General features: G+C 36.4%; 1 protein-coding gene across 1 annotated transcript; it reads right to left on the minus strand.

Moving 5' to 3' along the window:
- Positions 1-2297: 2297 nt before the first annotated feature.
- Positions 2298-7221, minus strand: LOC132044773 (PTI1-like tyrosine-protein kinase At3g15890). Its single transcript, XM_059435289.1, has 5 exons — positions 6949-7221; positions 6751-6842; positions 6309-6456; positions 3257-3519; positions 2298-3183 (listed from the first exon to the last, which is right to left on the minus strand). Exons 2-5 carry the CDS (start codon positions 6792-6794, stop codon positions 2541-2543), a joined length of 1098 nt encoding a protein of 365 aa, XP_059291272.1. The 5' UTR covers positions 6795-6842; positions 6949-7221; the 3' UTR covers positions 2298-2540.
- Positions 7222-18102: the final 10881 nt, after the last annotated feature.

The following is an 18102-nucleotide window of genomic DNA, read 5'->3' on the forward strand; positions in this document are numbered from 1 at the left end:
ACCACAAATATGAAGGGCAAAATTTAAAGACCACAAATTTGAGTGGCAAAATTTAAAGACCACCCCAAACGAAGGGCAATCCGTGCAAAAAAATGTTGAAACCATCTATATAAACAACACACACACACACAACAACCTAAACTACAACAACAACATCAACGTGCAACCGGTAGCAAGCACAACAAACACAACAACTAGTGCACCAAAGAAATAGAGCACAACAAACACAACAACATATAACATCTACATCATACCAAAAGAAGATGCTAGCTTTCTTTGTGAAAAAGTTAACCCGTTCTTACGTGCAAACCGATGATTTTGTAAGTTTTTTTATATTTGTTATTATTATTTGATTTACGTGAAAACCGACGATGTAAACTTTCTTTTTTGTTCATTGAAGATACTTCCACATGAACATCATGACATTTTTCCAACGACAACAACGCATGCCGTGTTAAAGTATCAAGATGACACCGTTCACAAGATGACGTTTAATTGGGAAAAAAGCTCGTTTATGCCAAGGGTGGAAGGCATTTATAGATTCAAAAGGTTTGAAAGAGGGAGACACACTAGAGATTTGGGTGTGTAAATGTGAGTGTGGAGATGGCATAGATTTCATGTATTTAAAAAAGAGATAGAGATCATAAATATTGATTAGTAGATCTCTATTATTCAATTGTCTATGTTTAACATGTCCATGTATGCTACTATTTTGATTAAGACAATGATTAATGTTATGTGGATGTGATTTTGATTTTAATTTTAATTTCGGATAAATACTTCAAAACACCTTAACATCAAACTTCTTCATTCATACATGATAAAATAGATGTATATGTTAGAAAATTTGCCATAACAAAAGGCAAACAAAACATAACATAGCCGAGACACTACCACCACTACCACTATCTATGGCAATTTGATTTTTCCATTGTTTGAATTGCCACTACGGAATACAAAACTTATGAACACAACAACAACACAAACAACAAAACAAAAAATGAAATTCCTATGGAACCTACCCCCTTTAGTCTTCCTTGTGTCTTCTTTTTTGGTCCATCAACCTCGACCAAACCCATGTCAACACTAACCGAATTATTATCGTTAGTAGTGATCTCATCCAATTCCATCTTCAAACTCCGATATTGCACCAATTCCTTCTCTAAATCTCTAATTTTGTTAACCAATTTTGGGAGGATAAATTTTGATCTTGGATCAACTTCATCTCTCCGTCCCTCCAAATGAAAAAACTTGCATTTTTGAGCCTGAAAAATAGCAAAACAGAGCATAATTTTACAAATTTAATTTTTCAATAAATCAAAAAATGGGAGCAAGACCATACACCATAATAGGGACAAGACCAGTATCTTCTTCCAGGGTTGTTTTTAGACCAAGAAGTTTGCATTTGCAACAAATTCCCGTGTTGACATTGGACCACGGTTCTAAGCATAGGATCACTCTCATCCATACACAATCGACCAAGGTCAATTTTTTTCATAACAAACCCTAAGAAATGAAAAATGACTAAATATGAGCAAGAATCACTCAAGAAATTTAAAACAATAAATTTCACATGAACGAAAATTTAAAGAGAAATAAATGAGAAATAAACCCTAGCTAACGAACCTCTTTCCAACGATTGGAGCGATTAAGGTGTTGATTTTTAGAGGTATAACGATTGGAGTGGTTGAAGTTATGGAGCTGTTTGCTTTTTTGACAAAAAAATGGAGATGGGTATTAAATGGGTGAAGAAGAAGATGAAGTAGCCGTTTGGGTGTAAAAATGGAGGGAGTTCAAATTAATCTACATGGCATCTACGTGGCAGTCCAGTTGGCGCTCCAAAACACGTCACATGCTCTTTTTTAAAGGCTATAACGCGCCACCGAGCGGTGTATTCACGCTCTTGTCCACATCAGCAAAAAAGGGGCATTTTAATACTGAAAAAAAAAATTTCAGGGGGGTAATAGGTCCAACGCAAAGGTTAGGTGTGTAGTTGGCATTTTGGTCAAACGTTGGGGGGTATTTTGACTATTATCTCCGTTATTATTAGGAAAAAACTAGACTTGCTTCAATAATATGGGATACTACAGCTTTTGTTATTCTTTTGTTTCTGTAAGCACTGTTATTTATCGAAACCACGAAGATAAGATTTTTTTTTGCACAAAGGTATATTTACCATAACTTATGGCCTAACATAACAGTAGTGTCATTGCAACAGTGTACATATTTGGACCGAGTCCAGGGTACAAAGTCCAAGCCAAATCAATTTCCAACCTGATGAAGACCTAGAAACACCATTCAGCATATAAACAGTTTTCATTTCTTGTGTTCAACGTATTACACGAGAAATCACAAGAAAGACGAGCAAAAAGTAACATCCACACTTGCACAACCCAATGAAATGATACTTTCACTTCCAAAAAAAAGTAACTTTCGTTCCATGTAATGGATATCAGTATGTCTTCCCCGAAAAATACATTTAAGTCCTACACAAATTCAATATGAACAAGCCACAATCAATTACTCACATTCTCTTAAGCCTATACCTCTACCTTCTCAATTTCTGGTTTTGGTTCTTTTTCCTCCGACGCAACAGAGTCTGCATTGCCTTCTGCTCCTGACAAAACATCGTCATCCACAGCTGGAGGAATCTGGAACATCTCATCATTTTCCAAAGCTGTAAATTTCTCTTTTGATTCTCCTTTTAGCAGCTCAATAACTTCAAGCATCGTTGGTCTCTTTTCAGGTCGATTCTGAGCACAAACGAGTGCAACAAGAACCACTCTTTTCAATTCTTCCTCCACATAGTTTCCGTTCAATCTTGGGTCTGCAAGTTCACTGAACTTCCCTTCGCATGCAAGCGGTAGGGCCCAATCAGTGATCGTGCGTTTCACAGTTACATTGAGCTTCTCAATCGGTTTCTTGCCGCTAGCAAGCTCTAGCAAAAGAATACCAAAGCTGTAGACGTCACAGCTCTCGGATGCCTTCCCTAACATTGCATATTCTGGTGCAAGATAGCCTAGAGTGCCTTTTACTCTTGTGGTTACATGTGTGGCACCATCTGGGATGAATTTTGCAAATCCAAAATCAGCAACTTGGGCTTGGAAATCAGAATCGAGCAGTACATTGCTCGCTTTGATGTCTCTGTGGATGATATGTGGGGTCGCATGGTGGTGTAGATAGCTGTCATGCACATCAGAGTTAAACAAATGAAGAGGAAAGTAAGAAAGAAGGATCAAGGATGTTAAATACTTACGCAATTCCCTCAGCAGACCCAATTGCGACGTTCATTCGTCGCTTCCAATCAAGAAGGCTTTCGGCAGAATGCTGCCCGTGAAGATGAGAAAGTAAGCTTAAATTAGGCATGTAATCGTATACAATCAGACGTTCCTGGCCTTCAGCACAGTAACCACGTAAACTTAGCAGATTTTTGTGTCGTACTCGAGCCAGAATTTCAACTTCAACAGCAAATTCCATCTCAGCTTTGTTGCTCCACACTTTTAGCCTTTTGACCGCTATCTGAAAATATGCATCCATCAAGAAAAACTATAGTGTCATGATCAGTAGGTGAAGTTCTATGACTCATTGTACACACACATCGTAGGGAAGAAATCAAACTTCAGAACACGTGATGTCTTTTCAATTTAAATATGTTTTGCCAGTCTCTCATACTCCTTTTTATTATAGTTCCTCAGGAAAATATGTTAGTTCAAGAAATGTATCTTTCAAAGACAAGCAAACACACGCACACAAATTGATATATAAGTCACGGCCACTGTCAACTTTCTTCTAAATGTGCCTATACCACTCTGTCCTCTCTTCCTTTTTCAGCAGAAGCTTGATTCAGTTTTGAGGTTACAACTTGCTGATAGATAGATATTAGCCTTAGAAGAATCTGACCAAAATCAGTACCAACAAGAAAACCAGTAAATCAGATAAGAGAAATAGTGAGATAGGAAAGAGGTGAAACAGTGATGGACTATTGTAGAGAAATCTAAAGAATCAATAGCATTAAAATGAGGAATATATGGCAAAGTAATATATTAATATCCCATTCAGAATTGCAATATATTTGTCAAACTACATCATAAAAGAATCAACTCCTATTTTAAAATTAAAAAGAGTATCTTAACCTAACAAACTGGTCGAGTATAAGGTTTACGGAAGGGAGAATCAGGCAGTGAAGACAGTTATCCTGTAAATCTAAGTTTTAGGAATGATTAGTGCCAAATAACGGATTTAAAACCATAAAGTAATTTCTTTTTAATGACAAGGGAACCCGCATCAGCTACCCTTAGGGTGCGCACTGGGTAAACCCCGCTGCAGTGTAACGCAAACCACACAGGAGAGGTAAACTACACTAGGCTAACCTTGACTGATCCTCGGGCACCTACTAACCCCGACCCAGCTCAGCTATATGGTGAAAATTCAACTAATCTCGCCATTATTGGGATGCGAACGATGGTATCCCACGTTTCACATAAACAAAACGTACCTTTGGCTGAATTGGACATCTAGTTGCAAACAAATCCAGTTCGCACCAAACTATCAATCAACTAATCACTGCTCAATCCAAATTAATTGGATCCCAAAAAAGGATCTACATTTCAAAGACACACTTAGATGTATTTTATTATCTCTTTAAGCAACCTTGATACTGATTTCCCCTATCTGATGAGAGAAGGCCAGTGAATCAAACAAAGAAGAGAACCTTTCCCTTTTCGGTTGAAGTGAAAAAGGAAAAATGAAGAGATCCTTCATATAACTTTTCACACTGCAATGAAAGGTCAGCATATAGCTTACCTGCAGCCTCCAACCAAAATGTGGTGTGAATCCTAATGGAGGCTATGCTCGTGTACTCTTAAGCACCAATTATGGAACATAAAAAGATTCTGAGTTGGTTATAAGAGGAAAGATGCTCCTATGCACATAATTCTTTTAGTTTATATTTCTAAGTTACGAATATCGAACCCAGAAAAATCACCATAATGTGTAAAAATTGTAGATCAGACAATCTAGGAATGTCTCCGAACCTATTTAACCATGTCTGAATTTCTTTTCATTGTCCGAATACCAGACCTACTGCATGCATACCGTTTTTTAGAATTGCATTAGGTGATAGACAACAAATCTTTACATTTTCCTTTACTTGATGTATCGGTTATGATTTGAAAAATACAAAAGTGGTTCAAATAAACATTAAAACAGAGAGGATGGATTGTAGAAAAGAGGAAAGGAAAAGAACAAACATTTTTGAAAAGAGGAATTTTTGACTACTAATGCCAATATGCCACTGCCGTTTGAAAATAAATTGTGAACTAACTCTGATATCCACTTTGATATTGTTGTGATCTTAGTTGTGACTCAAGTAGCAACCATACATTTGAGAGAAGAATGGTAACATCATATGGTGTTTGCTGGTGACATCAAACAGTGTCCCTCCATAGTCATAGGTCCTTTATCTTATATCTAGTATTGTGAAGGGAGAGGGGAAATTATTATTTTTATTATCCAGTTCTCCCTAGTCTCTTCTTCTGTCCATTTGGGAGGGGCTCAAAAGGCCATCAATAACCTTGAAGGAGCCCCATTCCAAAAAAGCTTGTTGCTGGATTTAACCTAACCATACAAAAATTAAAGAACTTTCCTATTGAAAAAACTGTTAAGTGTTTATGTAAACCTCCTTACGAAGTGTCTATATCAGAGACTTAAGCAAACTCTCAAAGAAAATCCGAATGATCTTCAAGATTCATCTATTTACCAGCTAGGGCCTGGAACCTATGATATCATTAACAGCCATAATTACTACCAAAAACTCACGACCAACTACCTTGAAAAGCTTCCTCTGAGATCCATAAATCCAAGTGAATGACCACGATCCAACTCTTTGTATGGGAAACTAACCGTGGTTTTAAATTAAAGCTATAGGAATAGACTCAAGTGTATCAATATTGTTCAAGCAACTCTACGTAATGTTTCATATAATTGCTCCAATCATTTAACAAGGAGAAAACATATAGTACTTGTTTTTTCCAAAATCAATAAGCAAGAAGGCATTCACTATTTATGACAAGGGAACCCGCAGCCGCTAACTTCGGGTACGCACATGGTAAACCCGCTCCTGTGCAATTGCCCGCAAACCACACAGAAGAGATAACCTGCACTCGGCAAGCCTAGTGCGACGAGCTAGGCAAATCCTCTGTTGTTGCAGGCAGGGGGTTCGGAACTTGAGACCTCCATTATGGAAACCCCATGCTCAACCAACTGAGCCGCCCTTGCTGGTCTATTAGTCTATTATAGCAATTAATTACCTGAGATCCATCCCAGAGCTGGCCCCAATAAACACTTCCAAAACCACCTTCTCCAAGCTTGTTATCATAGTTAAAATTATTTGTAGCAGAGTGCAACTCCTTCAGAGAAAAAACCCTCCATGTTGGCTGCTTCTTCGCTTGCCCCTTTCTGTATTATTTCAAATCAAAAATCAATTCAGAAAAAAGGGCGGAAAGAAAAAGAAAGAGATTCCTGCACTTCCATTAGCAGTATTTCCCAAATTAACACAACAAGAAGGCTACACAGCAAGAAATTATTCAAATAAAACTAGAGGCTCTCAGTTCAATATATCATTCCAACAAATGCAACAGTGTCTAATTAGAACATTCAAGTAGAAAACTTGTAAAAACAGCTTAACATAAAGCTTAATTAGAACAATACAGTGATAAAGGTAATAACTTTGAAGGAATTTAATAAACATACCGATCTGAACCCTTGACGCAGCAAAATATGGAGGAAAAAGCCATAGCTTTGAATTTTGAAACACCAACTCAACTTCCCTTTTCTTAACACAACTATATATCAAATCAAATTCAAAAAATAAGCGCGTCAATCAAGAATCAATCTTTAAAACCCCATAGCACAAAAGAAGAAAAACCGTGAACTGCACTCAGCTATTACTTTATCTGACTATTTATGTGTTACGCTCTGTCTCTAACAACTCAACAAAAAATAAAGCTTGCCCATTTCTGTTAACTTCCTTCCAATAAAAGCAATTTCAAAACCGAAAGATTGTTTAAAAAAAAAGGATACAGAGAGAGACAGAGAAGGAGATTCCAAATGTGAATGCTTTTTTCCACTATTTTACTTTCTGTTGAAACTGAAAGGGGAGAGAGAAAGAGAGGAGATATGGGCGAATGTCGTGCAAAAGGAAGATATGATGGCAGGGTTAAGTCACTGTTTTACCTTAGACTATGTTTTTTGTTTTGATTGGTTACTGCTTTTATTACATAGCGCTCTATATTTTCAAACCTGCTCTTAGCCTGGGCCCAAGGAAAGGGGCCTATTTGGCATTAACTACGCTTCCTTTTAGGCAGGCTACGACCTTATCATCGTACTTTCCCGCAGTGGCTTAGTTATGATAGAGTCTGGTAGTATTTGGACAAAAATATGAACTTCGAAAAATTGGGTCTAGGTTAAGACTTCTTTTTTTTTTTATTTTAGAGAAAAGGATTAAAAATACCGCTCTATTTTGAAAAAAGGGCTACAAATATATTTCGAACTTATTTTAGGTTAAAAATACTTCTCCCGTCCTTAAAGTTTTCAAATATATCTCTAAGTTCGGAAGATATTTTTAGCCCTTTTTTCAAAGTAGAGGGGTATTTTTAACCCCTTTTCCCTTTTTTTTTTTTTTTAATTCCCCTATGATCACCTTTTTTAGAATTATTGCTTCCGAACCCATTAGTCCGCGATTGTAGTTGGAGGGTGCTGACCATTGAGCAACCCTTCTTGTCTTTAGGTTGAGACTTGCGAGTAAGAAAAATAACAATAATTATAATTCCAAACAAGTAATTGCATGCACAAAACAGAAGTGATTTCTTTTTTCTCTGTCTGGTGAGACAAGACATTACTGTAATGTAAAAGCTATGTATGATTACTAAATTTTATTCGATATAAAATAAAATGATAAAAAAAATTGATATAATAAATTATTGAGTTTTTACTCACCGTAGTGGTAAAGTTACAAAATTATTATCTATCACAAGTGGTTGAACTATGAATGCTCAAAAATGATCAAAAAAGGTCCAATTATAGACTCTTTCAAATTTCTAGAAATTTTTCTAAAAAGAGTTCTAATCTAGAGGAGCCCATATAGCTTAAAGGGCAAGTTAACCTTTGTTTGTATTGGTTGAACTGTCAATCTTCTTTAGTACATCAAACAGTTCAATTTTTTTTGACAAATTAACGTCACCCTCAGCACCGTCGATTTATTGGTTGAATCCAGCCACTGTGTCTCCATTAATCAAAGTTAAATAATTGAGTGGCATCTTCTATTTGATTAAGAAAAGTGCCAACTTTTGGAACAATTTTATACATTAAAAAAAGATATCATGACCTTTTCAAACATAGCGATACCCTTAGTTGTGGATTGCAATGGTCTATTGATAATTAAACTACATTCGCTGAAACAATAAAATCGGGACATAGGCGAAAGACTTATCGACATTCAATCTTGATGTCAATTGTCAAATCTTTTATAATTATTAAATAAATGAAAATTCATATCAATTAAAAGATAGCAATACTAAAAAAATAGTATATGCCATGCTATAATTGATTTGGTAAAAAATGGGGTGTGAATAATTTTGTCCTTTAGGTAGTCCAATATCTCCAAGCAACATCAAGTTCTATATTTGTATAGATAAATTAAAAATAATATACGGTGCATAATCTTTTTGTTTTATATCGTATGACTATTTACAATTAATTAATCAGACCTCAGATGTGTTAGCACTATACCTTTGATGCAATAATCGACTATCTTGAGAAGTCGCAATTGATAGAAGCAAAAATATTAATGAAGAAGAAACATCGTGTTATACTATTAATATTTGCTGCTTTTTCTGCTAGGTGATATCAAGGATTTGAATGGCATCGCGTGTATGTCTTCTAGGTAGTCAATATTCTAGTAACACTACAGAATAACAAGAAAACGGCAAAGATTTTGAAAGTAGAAAAAATTATAATTACGTTTTGGGATGCTAAACAAATTATTGAAGAACACAAACTCTATGCAACTTGGCGACAATCACGTGAGTGCGCCAACTTGGGCCCTATGCAATGAGAGATAATGTATTATAACATCTTTTACTTGGTAAAATGCAGTTTAATACCCCCAATTTGGCAGGTTTTGTATATCAACATTTGAAATTCGAATACAGTATTAAAATTTTTATTCAGATATAATTATGCTTCAGTTTTGGGAGTTAAATTTTATCTTCTGTGAGCATTAACGTTAGTGGGTCCACCATATCCAATAAGAAGATATTATACCAAGGAAAGAACATATGATTAGCCGACACCAAGGCAAAATACAGCTCCTCAATAATACTGAGTGAGTTCATTCATTCTTTCCCATTTTATGGTCATCACTACTGTAGTTGGTATGCCTACTAATCATTGATGTCAGAAATGAAATACTACTCCATATTACCTGCATCCACGAGTTGTATATAAGTCAAATTTTATTCTCTCCTGACACCGACTCCGTTCGTACTTAGTTTATTATAACGGAAAAGGGCCAAATATAACCCTCTAATATTGAAAACCCTTCGTTAATATCCCAAATATATTATCTTTGAATTCGCTTAAATATACCCTTCATTAATTATTAGTTGAATATCTTTCTTACGAGATAAAGTTGTCGACAAAGTGACGCCACGCATATCATCTAACACTCCTAACCCATTTTAACGTTTGATCCTGGATGCGCGTGAGATCCACCTCAGACTCCCTAACTTATTTTACTTACTTCCCCTCCATTTATCCTTCCACCACTAAAATTCCATTCTCCTCCACCATTTTTGCCACTAGTGACATCATTGCCACCAAGCCACTGGCAGAATGGGAAGGCAGTATATAGAGCCAACTAGTTTGCTAGAGATGTTAGCCATAGTTTTCTTATTCTTGTTCACTTAGCTGACTAGCTACTTTTTGGTGGAAAAGTATAGACATTACTGTAGCTTATCTGAAATTCATGACAGTGGCATAACAGTTGGGAAATTAAGATGGTTAAAATACAGTAACAACAATTACACCATCTCTGTTCTTTTTGTCATCAGTATTCACACTATCTATATCGGCTATGAATGAAATAATTTTTTTTCTGGAAAATTGGAGGTTAAATATAGCTGGTAAAAAGGGGAGCAGAGAGGAAAGCGGACAGATTAGCTGAGAAAATATTGCATCTATGCAAAACGACTGCTTTTCCAATTTTTAAGGTCCAATTGGTGGCAACTGGCAATGATGGTGGCAATAATGGTGAAGGGGAATGGAATTTCAGTGGTGGAAGAATAAATGGAAGAGAGGGGTAAAATGGGTTAGGGGTGCTGAGGTGGCATGTCACGTGACATCCACTTCATCAAATGTTAATGCCACGTAGGATTAGATGTCCACTTTGGAAAACTTTAACAGTGGAAGGTTATATTTGAACCAATAGTATAACGGCAGGAATATATTTGGACCCAAAGTATAAGAAAATGTATATTTGACCCTTTTTTAATAGTACAAGGTATATTTGGCCTTTTTCCTTTATTATAATTAGAAAATCAATTTGAACACCATTGTGAAAATTCTACTACGAAAAGAAAAAAACAAAAAAAAAAAAACAATGCCTCTTTTTGTACGTGGTCCTCCATCCCAGCAATTTGCTGGAAATTGTGGCCCCTAACATTAAGCTAGCGTTTAACCTGTATGGTAACATTCTAAGAATTTACTGGTTGAGCTCTTTTCCCCTGTCCTTTAATTGCTAATTAATGTCTGAAAGGTATTGCAAAGAGAGTCATCAGCTAAATTCTTTTGAGTAACCACACACTTACCCGTCGGGAATTCTACACCAAATCAAACAATTTAACTTTAGCATTAAAGATTAAAGTGATGATACCTACAGAGGCGAATCTAGGATTTCATGAGGATGGGTTCGCCACGAAATGAATTTCCGGAGCTATATGCTAACAGATGGACGGCTACTAGAACTTGGTTGTCCAATGTACAACTTAGTCACGTATTTATTCAATGTACAACTTAGTCACGTATTTATTCATTTTGATTCCTACAAATTTAAATAACTATTCAACTTAGTCACAAATTTATCTCTTGCAAATTCATAATAAAATAGGGGGATCACACCCCTTTCACATTAAAATGTAAGGGTATCGCACCCTTCCAAATTTGTAATAACATAGACGAATCACACCCCTTTCGCATTCAAAAATAAGGGAATCATACCCTTCCAAATTTATAATAAAATAGAGGAATCACACCCCTTTCGCATTCAAATATAAGGGAATCACACCCTTCCACATTTATAATAAATTAGAGGAATCACACCCCTTTCGCATTCAAAATTATAGAGAAGTGTTCATTACCGTCTATCGAGCTCGAAATTTAGTGCAAATACGATCCAAGAGGTCCAAAACTTTACGGCCGCAGTGCAAATGGTACTTCTCCTTCGAAACAATATGATGACTCCAACCTAAAAATGAATTTTTTTCAAATTCCTTAAAACCCATAAACCCCAAAATTCAAAAGAACCAAGAAAATAAGCTTTCAAAAGTCAAAACCCATAAACCCCAAAAGTCAAAAACTCAAAAAAAAAAACCAATAAAATTCAGAAACTCAAATTCAAAAATCAATAAAAAGACCAAAAGGGTGTTCGAAATTCGAATTCAAGACTTACCGGACACCTTGTTGTTATGAGATATTTTATTTTGGGATTAGAGAATAGTATTATAATGGAGAATAGATTTTGTCTTTTGAAACTTGGAACTTTAATTTTACTTGATGGATTTTGGTGGGTTCATTGTTGGCTTATGTACTAGCTATGAACTATGGGTTTCTAAGTTTCTTGATTGTCATGACTCATGAGTTCATCGTTGTAGTGCAGCCATGGAGTTTTTTTTTTTTTACTTTTTGGGACTTGGTATAATTAGAAATAAAGGAAAGAAAAGTATATGATGCAATATGAAGTAAAAATACTTTTTTACTTGAGTAATAATATAAAAAGGAAGGTAAAAAGGTAGCTTTAGAAAATAATAGCAAAAATTTAAAAAGCTGCCCGAGCTCTGGATTGAACCCGTGACCTTGAGAATACAAAGATAACCTTTGACCAGTGCTCCAATCAGCCTATTATGACCATGTGTTCACTTAGTTAATATTATATATATTTTCATAAATATACACATAATATATCGAGATTAGTTGAATGACCATGTGTTCACGTGATCAAAAATTTACACACAAATTCGCCCCTGGATACATATCACTTGACTACGATTAAGCAACAAATGTATGTACGAAAATAAAATATCATACATTCATTGATTTGATGCAGACATCAAATGCAAAAGTTGCTTCCCTGTCTTTAAAATCACAAATCATCAGTATTTCCTATTGGCCCTCAAATGTTGGCATTATCCTGGTCCATCGGTCCATAAAACATTTGATCTGCACTAAAAAGCAGTTAGGAAAGTCACCGATCATAAAATGAGTGAGTATATGCATACAAATTTGCCAGACTGTAAGGATTAACCCAACACCTGTCATTCTTATGAACAATCAAATCAAGTTGCCAGATACTAGTTGAAAATATACTCTTACATGTTTAATGTCATGGGCGGCTTTCCAGCCATGCCCCATGACCCTTTGGACGCGCCCCATGGTGCCATGACAAGCCTCTTAGCGCCCAGCGCCATAGGCGGCCCCGTGGTCTCGGATGCCCCAAGTGACAAGGTTGCTTCGCCCTGTCACCCCCATCAATGTCCTCGCTCGCGCCCTCGCGCCGGCCGTGGCCCCCCAACGCGTGCCCGGCGCCCGGTGGCCGGTGCGCCACCTTTCTGATTGCCGGCGCCCGGCGCCCGTGCCCGCGCCCCGCGTGCGCGCGCCTGTGCCTGCGCGCCGAAGGCGCCCCGGCGCCCGTGCACGCGCCCCGGTGTGCGCGCGCGTGCTCGCGCGCACGGGTGCCACGACCGAGGGTGCACATGGACCCGCTCTAGTTAGGTCTCTTTTGTTGTAAATATCTCTTTTGTTGTAAATATAGAATAGTTTACTTTATGTATTTTTGGTTGTGATTCTCTAGCAAATTTATGTCTAGTCGGTTTTTATTTTTAAAGCATTATTAGGGGGGATCAAGCAATCAAAACTTTCAAGCAAGCAATCAATTCTCTGTCTTGGTGTGTCTCTCCCTCGACACCGCTTACTCTCATTGTAATAGCTTTCATTAATGCAAACAAGCTCTCTTTCTTTCTCATTCTCAATTCACTTTTCTGTTCTCTCATTGCTTTTGACATTGGTTTTCCCGCACGGCACTTTGACGAGTCTCGTCTGGCGTGCGGTGGGGACCTCGGTTGGCGGACGGTAACCTTGGAATCATCGGTTGCTTAGCCTTACGTCGCCCTTCCAAGAAGTCTCAGGAAGGCGCCGCGTAACATTAAGCGTGATGGTGAATTGGTGATATGTTACTTCACCCATGATAAGATGTCCTCTGCATATGAATGGTGAGCCAATTAAATTAACTAGATTTTCATCGACCAGCAAAATTTAACTTTTAAGGGAGTCATAGGCCTAAATTCTAGATAAAAACGGCACCACACACAATCTAGAACGAAACATATCTAGCATGCCGAAAGAATAAATATCTCAAAAGGTCAATCGACTATGAGCAATTATATCATTAAACTTTGCTTTATATCAATAAAATCAGTGAATTTAGGTCTTTTCTCTTATATAATCACTCGGGCAAGTTTGTCATAAAAAAAAAATATGACATGACCAAATAAATTAAATTAATTTTTATATCACGTAGACAAGACCCCACAAATAAAACAAAATTGGAAAAGACTCATAGCTTATACCCGACCCGCCCACCCTCAAAACAAAATAAAACAAACAATTTGGACTCCATATTCAAAAAGAAAATATCACCAACAAACAAATAACCAAATTTTGTATTGCTTTTCTACAGAAAAAGCAATGAGTTTTGCCAGAGGTGTAGTATCTAAGTATAGAGGAGCTGCAAAGTATATTGCCAATCAGCCCATATTATTCAAGTCCTTTACTATTTGAGCATAATTGCAACAAAAAATTCATTGAATTTAATTAACTCCACGCACCATCACAGTAACATACAGGAAGCAAGAATTAGACGGGTTATTGGGAAACAAACTAATAAAAGAATTAGACGAGTTCTTGGGAAACAAGCTAATAACACTAATGATACTAATTACCCGATAAACGATTCTTCATTCTAATTTAACCACTATTATTTCACCACCAATATATGCTGAAAACTGTCAGTATTCGTTTATTGGTGATATTTTCTTTTTGATTTTAGACTTCAAATTTTTTGTTTTATTTTACTTTGTGGGTGGGTGGGTCTGTATAAGATATGAGTCTTCTTTAATTTTATTTTATTTGTGGGGTTACATGTCTACATGATATAAAAAATTAATTTATTTTATCATGTCATATTTTTTTGTTTCGACAAACTTGGCCGAGTGATTTTATAATATTAAAAACTCTAAGTTGAGTGATTTTATTAATACAAAATAAAGTTTAATGACTTTGTGACATAATTCTTCATAGTTGAGTAATTAAGCAAGAACCACTTTTATTGTATCAAATGGGGGTGTCAAATGAGCGAGTTGAGTTGGATATGGGTGGAGCAAAATGGGTTGGATTATTCTTTGTTTGTTCTTTTATAATTTTTTAAGTATCTAATAACATTATCTTTAAAAAAAAAAAATTGACAAGGTTTCTATGGTGAATTCGGACTACATATCCGCGCAATTTTTAGATGAGCCGAAATGAGCTAGGCTAAAATTGGATGAGCTAATATATGGGCAAGCCATTGATTGTCAAAATTTGAGCGGGTTGGATTTATCATATTTTCATGGACTAATTTTACGATCCTGATTTAGCTATTATATTCAAATGTGTTAGATAACTTGGTGTGGTAAAGTGACATGCGTACACACCAAAATCAACTGTACCTGTGCGTCAAATTTTGTCATATATATATATTCAGCAAATATATAGACGTCTGAAGCATCTTCTCAAGTGTAGTCTTACTCAGATTTTAGTTTAGCTGGACGGATTTAATTTGTTTAGTCGGCTTTACTCGAATCTCATACTGTGAAAATTGAAGCGCTCCAAAGCAAAAAGGTGGTTGAAGACTACACTACAATTGTGTAGTAACCATAAGTTGTCACAATATAATTAGGAGAATATCTCTGTTATTGGACAAAAGCTCATAGCAGCTATGTATTTCCTCAATATATTAATTGACATCCCCTGGAATTAATATATATCATTTGGCCATGATCTTCGACCATTACCCTTGAGGAAAAAAGTACTTCTATGTATCTTATTGCAACTTGTTATTATCCTATCTATCCTAGTTAGGATACATAAAGCATAGCATTATCGACATCAACCAGCTAAAAACAGGACCTCAATTTCATCTGAGGTAGATTTGTGATTTGCTAATTAATTGCTCCGGTTCCAAGATGGAAAAAGGACCGTGGGGCTGAATTATGTAAAGACAGGCATAATCTCATAAAAAACAGACATACTCCTTCCTACTGGAGGACATTTGTGTTGTCCAATATCCTAATTAGACACAACTAGGGGTGGCAAATGGGTGGGTTGGTTGGATTTGGTTTGGTTGAAAATTGATTGAACAAAAATGAGTTGGGTTTCATACCGCCCATATTTTATGTGGGTAAATATGGGTTGGGTAATAAATGGTAGAGTTGATTATGGGTTAACCCATATTATACAAGTATAATATTATTTCAAGTGTATGTTTATAATTTTTTTCTTTTGTCAAGTTAAATTAATTTTTCATATAAATTTCAGGGGTGAGGGGTGGGGGTCATGGAGGGGGTGAGGTGGGGGGTAAGAATTTTTTTTTCATTTTTTATAATTTTTTGATAAAAGTAAAATATATGAAATTGATTTTTTTTGGGGGGGGGGGGGGGGGGTGGTGGGGGGGGGGGGGGGGGTGGGGGGGGGGGCCAAACATTCTTTTCCATTATTTATAAATTTTTTTATAGAAGTAATATATATGAAAATTTGAAATTTTGGGGGGGGGGGGGGGGGGTCGTGGAGGGGGTGGGGCGGGGGTAAGAATTTTTTTTTGCCATTTTTTATAAAACTTTTATAAAAGTAAAATATTTGAAATTGATTTTTTTTTTGGGGGGGGGGGGGTCGGGGGGGGGTGGGGTGGGGGGGGGGGGGGGGGGGGGGGGTAAGAAATTTTTTTCATTTTTTATAAAAGTAAAATATTTGAAATTGAAATTTGTGGGGTGGGGGTAAGAATTTTTTTTTCCATTTTTTATAAAATTTTATAAAGGTAAAATATATGAAATTGATTTTTTTTTTTGTGGGGGGAGGGGTATGGTAGGGGTGGGGGTAGGGATCGGAGTGGGAGGTAAGAAAGAAATTTCTCCTTTTTTATAAGTTTTTTATAAAGAAAAATAAAGTATATGAAATTAAAAAAAAAAAAGTGTGGGGTGGGGGTGGGGGGCATGGCGGAGTGGGTGGTGGGGGTAAGGGTTGGGGTGGGAGGTAAGAAAGAAATTTCTCATTTTCAAAATGAGTTGTCATTGGGTCTAGTGTGTTCTTATATGGATACCCATATTTGCCCATATTTTTATGGGTTAAAAAGAGACTTGAAGTCCATATTTACCCACCTGAAATATGAGGGACCTAACTCACTAACATGTGGGTAAAATGGGCTAATTTTCTAAATATGGGCTCAAATTGCCACCTCTAGACACAACAAAAACTTAGCATTACCCATATCAACCAGCTAGATTAATTGCATTGGTGAATTCAGAATTTGAAGCTTATACATTTTACATTAATTTTTTTTGAGTCATTGTGTTCATATTTAATGAATTCATGACGAATATAGAATTTAGGTCAAAACTGCCAGTAGGCGAAAATCCGCCTCTACAATAAGGCACCTCATTTTCATTGGAGTTAGATTTTATGTTTTGCTAATTAATTGCTCTAATAATTCCAACATACACAATACACCATCGAGCGGATACATGCATAATCTTAAAAGACTACCAAATTCTTTTCTCAAGTTTCTGAGTGAAGTAAAACTAGTTAAGAGATTTACAGTTTTTTTTTTCTGAGAGGAAGTGGATCTATAGCAATCACGATTTGAGTTACGAGTCGGTAGGAATTATCACATAAGCGGAAGAATTCCTTGGTTTCAACAGCCTAGACATCCTGCAGAGCTTTTACTCTGTTGTAAACCCTAGCCGTAATTTAATGCGGACAATTATCCTTTTTCAACACTCATAATAGTGTATTTATACGCAGGTTAGGATTTAGGAAGAAGACAAACTACTGGTAATGGACTAACCGGCTAATAAGCACCCCTTATGGATGGACCAAGACCCAATAAATATTTCCAATACTGAGTTTACGTCAGATTATGTTGAAAGCTGACAAATTTATAGTAAGAAGTTTGAGGGATATGCTTTATTAGCTCGAATGCTTGAAAGAGGTACTCCTTCTCTTATTGTAAACGCGCTCCTCCATAAAGGATCATATTTGACATTGCAGCATATCTCATTTCTCGTTTACAACCCGATCTTTACTTCCCAAACAAGTATATATACTCTTCTGTTGTTGGCTCCATGTAATATAAATATTCACAATTCCTACTCCTGAAAAAAACAAGAAGCAAGATTCAGAGAGGAAAAACGAAGCAAGCAAACGGAATAAACAATGAAGCGGCCTTCGTCTCTGCCCATACTGTACGTTCTTGATAATTCTTTCCCTTTTCCTGACAAAGTTCTTTTGCTTTACACTAATTCTTCCTCTTTCTTGTCCACCATTCTGTTACAATGACAGGAAACAATCCGAAGGAACTCATCACGTAAATGCCAATTATAACAAAGGGAAAGCAGTACTTAAAGATGAATCCGATGGCGATGAGATCATTGACTTCGAGAGAATTAGCACTCCTGTGATTTGCAAGACTATACAAAAATGGGAACCCACTTCACGAGGTAGAACACATTCCCAATTCTGTTT

The sequence above is a fragment of the Lycium ferocissimum genome, unplaced genomic scaffold (assembly GCF_029784015.1).
Source record: "Lycium ferocissimum isolate CSIRO_LF1 unplaced genomic scaffold, AGI_CSIRO_Lferr_CH_V1 ctg518, whole genome shotgun sequence".
Taxonomy (NCBI): domain Eukaryota; kingdom Viridiplantae; phylum Streptophyta; class Magnoliopsida; order Solanales; family Solanaceae; genus Lycium; species Lycium ferocissimum.

Excerpts from the sequence above, each read along its gene's own strand:
- LOC132044773 (XM_059435289.1), bottom strand. The coding sequence starts at position 6,794 with ATGGCTTTTTCCTCCATATTTTGCTGCGTCAAGGGTTCAGATCG. Across the intron at positions 6,457-6,750 it reads TGCGTCAAGGGTTCAGATCG|AAAGGGGCAAGCGAAGAAGC; the intron begins GTATGTTTATTA and ends GAAATAATACAG. Across the intron at positions 3,184-3,256 it reads GGGTCTGCTGAGGGAATTGC|CTATCTACACCACCATGCGA; the intron begins GTAAGTATTTAA and ends TGTGCATGACAG.